The 9125-nt window shown below is 39.4% G+C and overlaps 1 protein-coding gene across 1 annotated transcript; it reads right to left on the bottom strand.

Annotated features, from left to right (window-relative positions):
- Nucleotides 1-2962: 2962 nt before the first annotated feature.
- Nucleotides 2963-8417, bottom strand: LOC110947744 (interferon-induced protein 44-like). The gene is made up of 8 exons (XM_051955017.1): nucleotides 8333-8417; nucleotides 5319-5487; nucleotides 5143-5176; nucleotides 4732-4927; nucleotides 4487-4639; nucleotides 4218-4389; nucleotides 4030-4130; nucleotides 2963-3764 (listed from the first exon to the last, which is right to left on the bottom strand). Exons 2-8 carry the CDS (start codon nucleotides 5371-5373, stop codon nucleotides 3597-3599), a joined length of 879 nt encoding a protein of 292 aa, XP_051810977.1. The 5' UTR covers nucleotides 5374-5487; nucleotides 8333-8417; the 3' UTR covers nucleotides 2963-3596.
- Nucleotides 8418-9125: the final 708 nt, after the last annotated feature.

The following is a 9125-nucleotide window of genomic DNA, read 5'->3' on the forward strand; positions in this document are numbered from 1 at the left end:
AATTTGGCACACAGTGAGTAGAAATGTGGCAGGAGCCTTGAAGTGTCTCTAATTGATTAATGTTGTCACTGTTCTTTATCACTTTGTCTCTTTACTTGGATTAATTGTATGGCTTTGAGAGGTACTGGGTTTTAGAGGTGAGCGGATTGATCCAAATATCGATAATACTGATGCCTGTGTTGGTATTTATATTGAATGATACCAGTGCAACAATATCGATACTTTAGTTTCAGGTTGTCCTGTACGTCTGAACTGATGCGGCTTCAAGAAACGGGTGACCTGGCTGTCAAAAGTCCTCCATCTGAGGAGCAGCAGCTAATCCTCCTCTTGTGATTGGATGTTGTACCGTCAGGTGACTCAGCGGCGCCAGACAAGCAAGCAGGCTCAGCTACATCATAAATCATTGTGGTAGAAAGCATAATTTTAATTTCTTCCATGGCTCTGTCAGTCTGTGCCTGCCTGTGTAGAATGAGCTGTTTAGCTGTTGTATGTTCAATCAACACTGAGGAGAGAGAAGGAGAATTAAATTTAAAGATCATATTTGACATTACTAAAGTATCTGTGCAAAAAAAAATTTCTTAATCTACTACTGCAAAACTTAGTCTGGAGTATCGATATCGGTGATACTGGCCCTGTATTTACTTCTTGCAGTATCGGACTATGACTGGGTTTATGTGCTGGGGTCGCTCTGTGACTGTGTGTTCTCAGCCAGGCAGGTTGTGACTCGTCTGAATCAGGTTGTCGAGGAGTCACCTGAAGCTGTTTGGGCTTCAACAGCCAAACATGACTCCCCTCCTCCTGCTTTCTCTGTTCTCTGATATTTAAAATAATGGCACAGCTTTGTTCAGTACCCAGCTCTAAAAAAACAGATGTTTTTGTATTATGGACCAGCATAGCTTTTACATGTTTTGGTGTGAGACTGTCCTGAATACCACATTGATGTCTTATCCTTCAACCACTGAAAAGTCCTAGGTCATAGTCAGGAGTGCTGCTCTTTTGCTGAGGATCCAGTGTTTGGCTCAAAACACACTTGAGGGAGTTGGTTTCTTGTTAAAACTAAGTCTGTCACCAAAACAGCAGCTTGTCAAACCTGCTCTATTATCTGCCACTTTAAATCACATGACACTTCTCATTGTCCATGGGTTTTCTCTGGGTACTTCCTCCTACGATCCAAAAACATGCTGAGGTTAACTGAGGATTCTAAATTGGCCGTAGGTGTGAATGCCAGAGTGGTTGTTTGTCTCCATGTGATAGACTGGTGATCTGTCCAAGGGTGTCTCCTACCTTAACCCTAAGTCCCCCCCCCCATGACACTAATGAGGATTAAGGGGTGTTTAGGTAATGGACGGGTATACACTCATGGGGAAAAAATGATTAGACCACCTTTGTTTCCTTAAATTTCTTGTTCATTTTAATACCTGGTACAACTAAAGATATACTACCTGAGGAATACAATAAACACCAAAAAATGCAGACACTTCATGTCCTGTTTGACATGCTGAAGCTAACTTGTATTCCCAGCATATACAAGAGGCCATTTCATGTCATAAGCAGCACTGCATATGCAAAGGCCTAAAGTAGTTTCCTGCTGACATTCGAGCCGTAGCACAACTCACAATTTGTCAGCTCTCACATAATGCCTAAAACAAAAGAATTATGTGAAGCCACAAAGGCAGCCATCTTGGTACTGCTAGAAATTGGCATGAGTGAGAGACAGGTAGCGAAAAAACGGAACATCTCCAAAACAGCTGTTCATCACACCAACAAAAAACAAGCCCAACATGGTTCTAACAAACTGCTAGCTGGTCACGGCAAGAAATGTCTTTCTACCCCATGAGATGACCGTAACTCATCCGTTCCTGTGTCAGGAATCGTCGTCAGACCGCCAGGGACCTTAAAAATGAGTGGTCACTATAGAGAAATGTGACTTCTTCGTGAAGGACAGTTCGAAACTGACTTCTTGAAGTTGGTCTGAAGTCACACAGGACACAGAAGCTCTTCATCAACAAAAATCAGAGGAAAGCCCAGTTACTCTTTGCTGTAGATCACAAGGATTGGACTGTTGATGTTTGGTCTGGGCTGCACAATGGAGTAGTGGTTAGAACTTTTGCCTTGGAGCAAGAAGATCCCTGGTTCGCTCTCGGCTTTCCAGGGATCTTTCTGCATGGAGTTTGCATGTTCTCCCTGTGCATGCGTGAGTTTTCTCCAGGCACTCCGGCTTCCTCCCACAGTCCAAAAATATGCTGAGGTTAATTGATTATTCTAAATTGCCCGTAGGTGTGAATGTGACTGTCTGTCTGTATATGTAGCCCTGCGACAGACTGGCGACCTGTTCTGGGTGTCCCCTGCCTTCGCCCTAGTCAGCTGGGATAGGCTCCAGCACCCCCCGCGACCCTAGTGAGAATGAAGCGGTGTATAGAGAATGGATGTATGTATATACACAACAGAATTATAACACTCAATGCCTGTTTCTCAAAGTAGGTCTTGTGTGAATAGAGAATGAAAGCAAAATTTTCTATTGATCTGATTTTGTTATGAGTCAGAGACTACATTCCAATGATCACCCAACCCACATCCCATACAGGCTGTAAACCATTGTTTTATTCAACTGCTCATCTGGCTTGAGATGTTCAAAATTAAATTGCACCTCACCCTGGTCAAAAATGATAGAGAAGCTTCATTGAAGCTTGTAATGATCATTTTAGAACTCAAACCATGAAACTTTACCCAAGTATTTTTGGTGCCTGAACCTAACCAAAAAGTGATTGAAAAACTAAGTAAAAGTAACTGTGAAAATAATTTCAGCTCAAGTCAGTTAAGAAGCCATGAAATCACATTCAACAGAGAAAAAGTATTTCCATTATTTTCTTACAAAATCATGGTTTCAAACAGCAGCTAAGACTATAAGGCAGGACCTGAATCAGCATACTTGATCATAATGAAAGAAACACTGTGTCTTCACTGCCTTAAATTAATATATTTATTGAAGTCAGCTCAACCATCTCACTCTCACCAGAAATGCGTAACACCAAAATGTGTCTTCTTGACATCATAGTCTGTACTATGAACCAAACAATTGAGACATCCCAGTGACTTCTAATCTTCAAGAGTAGATGAATATTGTCGCTTATATCTAAAGTTGCAGTTGTCTTTTTTAAGAACATTTAAGCAATTTTAAACAGACACTTGATTTCAGTCATTTCTACTACAGTGGACATATTCAGCAATACAATAAACAACAAAAATGTGATATCTAGTCTGTACTTTGTTATTGACATTATCCAGACTTTTATGAATAAAATACATGATATGTGTCTTTAATTTGTAAATTATTGCAAAAAAAATCACATTTGTGAAGCAGAGAAAATAAAAACAGCAAAATATTGCAGTCAAAAGTCTGATGAAATGATGATGAAATAAACTGTTCTGATTATAGCAAAGTAACAACATTACAGAAAGTCCCTTAAAAGTAACAACTGCAATTACAAATATATGTTCGAAATGTTTACAGCTTCTTTATAAAATGATTTCATCTTTGAAGTTCCGGTCTTCTTGCAAGAGTTTTTAATTGCAAGACAACATGTGCCTCAGTAGTTTTAAGGTGTTCTGTCATTCAGGTAATCCTCTCCATAGTCAAGGATCTTTCTCATTGCGCTCAGGATCAGTGTATCGGTGTCATCATTTGTCTCGACTTCTGAGCTGTAGTTCTTCACAGCAAAGATGCAGTTCAATGGAATACCCAGCAATGCACTCAGTTTCTCCGCCTAATTTCAAAGAACATCATCATTGACATTTAGGAACGACTTACTTTGGATTTCTGTGCTGAATTGGTACAAACAGCTACATACATACAGTTTATTTACAAAAAATATTTAGTCAAGTCCTTTTAACTGAGATTACACGTGTAGAGTTACCAAATGAGGTTGTTGAGCTAATCTATTGAAATGTATATCTGAATTACAGTCAAACTGATGTTACATTGATGTGCAATGTCCCAATAAACTCATAAAATGTCTTCTTTAAACATACCTGTTCTTTCAGGCGAATGCTCTTGTAGACATTCTTTATGTCCTTTTTGACCTCAGGGCATTCATCATCAATTTTAGTAACCACAGCAACTTGGGGAATCCCTGCAAGCACAGAGTAGAGACCAACACAGTCAGTTATCGTAACATTTAATTAATAGCTGCTTTTAACAAAGCTACATCTGCTCTCACCTTTGTCACTGGCAGCTGCTCTGACCTCCCTGATCTTCTTCACAGAGTCTTGATCCAGTAAGCTCAGTGAAGTGGCAGAAAAAACACAAACCAGAATGTGAACTTGGTCTTCCAGAGTGGGAGATGGGTTGTAGTCTGAATCACTGTCAGCCAAGCTGGAGGTTGGGTTGAACTGTAGATAATTGGAAAATAAATTAATCATGTGTCTTGCAAGAGAACAGCTTCTGATACATTTTTCAATGTCAGTATGAACATTTTAAAAATTGTACCTTGTAACCTTCTTTTACGTGTCCTTTCATGACCAGTTTGATGTCGTCCACACCAACTCCTCTATTAGAGCCCTTCTCCAGACCCATAGTGTCATTGAAGACAAAAGGGTAGAAGTTCCCTGGTCCTTCTCTCTGGATTTTATAAGTCCTGTACTGTAAATTAATATGTTAACATGACAAGAGTGCCACATACTAATAGTGAATTGTGTCCTTTATTGATCACTACAACCAAAATTTATTCCTACTCTTTTGGTGAAGCTCTCAGCAGAATTTGTTTCTGCCAGAGCTCGAGTTGCTATTCTCCCTCGTAACACACTGTCCACAGAGTTGATGAAGCTGGACTTGCCAGCACCTGGTGGTCCATGAAGCAGAATTCTGAGATGTTGGACCTCTTTAGGAGGCTGATAATCATTCACATACTGAAGGTCTCTCTGTTTGTCACTGTTCACCAAGAAGATTAGAGTTTAGTGTTCGCTTACAACCTAAAACGTTTTATGTACTTGTAACATGACAGAACAACTTTACAGATAAGCAAAAAAAAAAAACAAAACAAAAAAAACAACTCAAAATAATGCAACTAAATTTAGTCTCAACAAAATAGTTTGTTCAGTTTGAGTACAAGAAAACACCAGAAGCACCACACCCGTAACACTCACCCCCACGGTATGTTCCTCCACTGTTCACCTAAAGCTGAAAAAAACAAACAAACAAATGCACATGTTTATGGTAGGGTTAAATCATATTTCAAGTTAATATGTTTTTATATGTTATTGTTGTTTCTTTTTACCTATCTAAGGTTAAACAGCTATTCCGAATATTTTGAGTGTCTTACTAGGACAAGGTGGACTCTTTTGCTGTTTGGGAAAAAAAGATTTGAAAGAAGCCATTCTAGTCCAGTACACTATTTGTCACATTCAGGGAATATCTCCTCACAGTCTGCTGGCTGTCTGTTCTGTGTGTGAACCGAAAAATAAAATCCAGTGTTGATCACAGGACTGATTCTGTAATTAAAAAACAAAGAAAGTGACTCAGAGATGGGAATAAAGTGGGCAATACGAATGAAATGAACAGTAGATCTGGACTGTACTAACTGTAAGGATACACTTTTCATATGCAGTAATAACTATTTCAATAATTGACTTGAGCCAAAGCAAATGTCAACAGAAAGTTTAAAACAACATATTTTACCCTAATATAAACCTTTTCTTCTTTTAATTTTTTTTATGTTGGTTATTTACCTTTCAGCAATGTCACACTTGCCAGCAAAAGTTCACTTTCATTTCACTGGTACAGCAAATCACAGAAGTTGTGCCATTATAAAATATCTATCTCTAATCTAAATCAAGGTATCTGCAGTCTTTCAGAATTTACTGTTTAATGTCTTCAGTAACTTTTGTCACCTGAGTTAAAAAGTATCAGCATAATAAGCAGAAGTGATAGACTGTGAAAAAACTGTTGAGCATTACATAATCCCGAACATTTCACTTCTTGATAGCAACTTTTACAACCTCATTTAACAGTCTACATATATATTTTTTAAAATAATCTTACCATTAGCATTGTGCCTGTAGAAAGACTTGATGGTTTACCTCACATAATAATACTAAAACTGAAAAGTTACATTTTTACACTCTATGCCAAGTTGTTTTTGACCAGTTTAGTAAATTAAATTGATCTTGTCACGACGTTGAGTGTTAGAACCCATGAAGCAGACACACAGACAGGCAGGTACAGAACAACGGATTTAATGTCTTTAAATAAACTGAAAACACTCCATAAGGGAGGCATGAGGGACAAACAGAACGTGGGCTAAACTAAACTAAAGGCGACGGCGCGGCGCCGTGGTGGGGGAAAACTAAACTCAAAAACAGGGAGTGGTGACTCACTGAATGTCCGGGGTTCGGGAGACGAGACAGACGCAGAGTTGAGGGAGTGTGGCGAGGGCAGAGAAGCAGGAAGACCGGGAGCAGACGGAGGGGTGACGAGCAGACGAGGGTTTTATGGGCGCCATTTTGTTTCCTATTCATGAACACCGGGTTTTCCTGTTAACGTTGTTCACACCGCAGAGAGCAATTCTAGGTCCTTCATCGCTTCCTAAATACCTGAAAATTGACGGGCTGTTGTGCCTTTGGGTGCACAAATCGATCAGAGAAGGGATTCCACATGTTTAGATTTCCCAGTAATAGTGAAAGAAGGAAACTGTGGGAAAATAAAGTCCGGAGAGTGGGATGGAAACCGACTTCATCATCGTTTTTGTGCCAGGTTAGTCCCATGTATGTACTTTCATGTTATGATGTATGGGTGAATGGCAGATAGAAAAGTTTGATGTGATTTTAGGCAGTTGTGGTTATTTTGACTTTGACCATTTTCATGCATGGAGATGCATGAGATACGGGCCACTGAAGTTTAATGGGTTACCCCATTAAACTTCAGCGGCCCGTATGTGCAAACGTACTTTGCTAAATTTACCGAAGCTGCAAACTCGATGACAGAAACATTATACACCCATGGAAAGCTTAGATTCTCATGAATCCGCCGGTATAAACCACTTTCAGATATGATTACCACAGCGGGTAATATAAACAGATTTGTCCAACAAACAGCAAATAACCTAAACAGCACAACTCACTTTTGAAGGCTCAAAACTAGTCACAGATGAAAATATTCCACAAAAATGGCCATAATCCAACCTTGGACATCCAGACAAAACAAGCCAGTAAAATATTTTGTCCAAAACATGTCTTGAAATCAGTAAACAATCCACAAATAGCTGAATGTGCACCTCACGCTGCGCGTCCCATATTGAGTAAATGGAAACAAAATGGCGTCAAATCCCCAGTTGTCGCTACTCTGGTTAATATAGGGACTCTACCATAGGGGAGACAGAGTCCAGGGAGCTACGTGCGTGAGACGGTGTGCAGCATGTAATGGCCCAGCGGAGAGCTGTTGGCACAGCCAGACTTTTATGCTGTGCTTGATTGCTCATTCGAGCCAGCTGTGCTTCAGCACAGCCGCTCGTGATTGCTAGAGCGCAGAGCAGGAGAGGGAGGGGCCATGACAGATCTGACAATAGAACTTAATTAAATGTGTTCAAATGAAAGCATTCATTCATCTAAACTCAAATTTCTCATAACGGTGAGTTGCAATGTTGCTATACCTGAGAGTGTTCAATGCAGCTTCAAAGCTGTTGTCTGTTTTGCATTGCATGCGCTGATGTACACACAAGGTCAGATTTATGTATTTATTTTTTCATATCTTTTTGTTTGGATTTTTTAATGTATATACATACATTTAATCAGCGGAGTACAGAATGCATAGAGTTGAATGTACCAATGAAAACAGAACAATTAATAAAGTAAACTTATTCAATAACAACAATCACCCCCACGAAGATCCTAGCTAGCTATCCAACCACTATACTTTGCACTCTCGGAGGCGACTTGTTGGGCTACACCTGTACTCACGAGGTACAGCATTGGGGTAGCCATATTTGATTAAATTGTTGGAGTCTATCTCTGAAGAAGTATTTAATTCTCTGCAAGTACTAGATAAAGATCTGAAGTGTTACTTAATTCTGAAAATGCAAAACATTTCACTTCTTCCCAGCAAAATCTACCACCACATTTAACAGTATAAATTAATTTACAACTTTCTTACCTCAACTGTTGTGCGTGTTGAAAGAAGTGATGATTTACCTCAAATAGTGAATCTTAAGAAATATCTTTTTTAGACTGTCCGCCAAGTTCTTTGTGATCATTTTATAAAAACTAATTTGAGTAGAATTTAACCATAATCTTGAGTGGACAAATTAGTGCACTATAATAATGAATTACAAGGTTACTATACCTGAGAGCGTCCAGTGAAGCTGCAAAGCTGTTGATGTCTGTTTTGTGTTGTGCAAACTGAAGTATACTGTGTGAGAAATTTCCACATCCTGTCTCTTAGGTCATGTGATGTACAAGAATTGCCCTGGCAGTCGAGTTGAGTCCATCTGTTACCAACAGAGAATGTGCTTTCTTTTTCATAAAACAAAATTAATGCTTCAGTGCCCTCACATCTATGTCTTAATAGTTAGTAATGTAAATGACTGAAAACAGTCTGCAATATACATACAGCTGAGCTGTAATACACAGTACCCATTTCTAATATTAGGGCCTGCATGATTAGAAAAAGTAAAACAAAACTAATGTCATGGCTTTGCTGATTCAGAGGCTACATATCAAACAAACCCCAACCCACATCCTGTACAGGCTGCACAAGATATGGGTTGTTACCAGGGGCGGAGCTAGACCATTTTCAGGGGTGCTTGAGCACCCTTTTTTTAAGCACCCCTAGAATTATTGGGCGTTATTTATTTATGTTTATAATAAATGCTGAAATAATTATTAACAGTGTTATTTATTTTACTGTTTTAAACCAAATGTAAAATCTGGCAAAGTTCTCCCTAATTTGACCCCCCCTTTTTGGATAATGGTTTCATCCATTAAGAGAGCGCAAGTTCCCCTCTACTGTGCCGCTGTGCTGAATGCTGCTCCCACCCCTGTGTGCGTGTGATGGATAGGGCAGAGAGATTGACAGGCTAGCCAACAGAGCCAGCAACTGCAGGTGACTGCAACATTTACTTGGTATTTATACCCTG

This window comes from Acanthochromis polyacanthus, chromosome 1, assembly GCF_021347895.1.
Source record: "Acanthochromis polyacanthus isolate Apoly-LR-REF ecotype Palm Island chromosome 1, KAUST_Apoly_ChrSc, whole genome shotgun sequence".
Taxonomy (NCBI): Eukaryota; Metazoa; Chordata; class Actinopteri; family Pomacentridae; genus Acanthochromis; species Acanthochromis polyacanthus.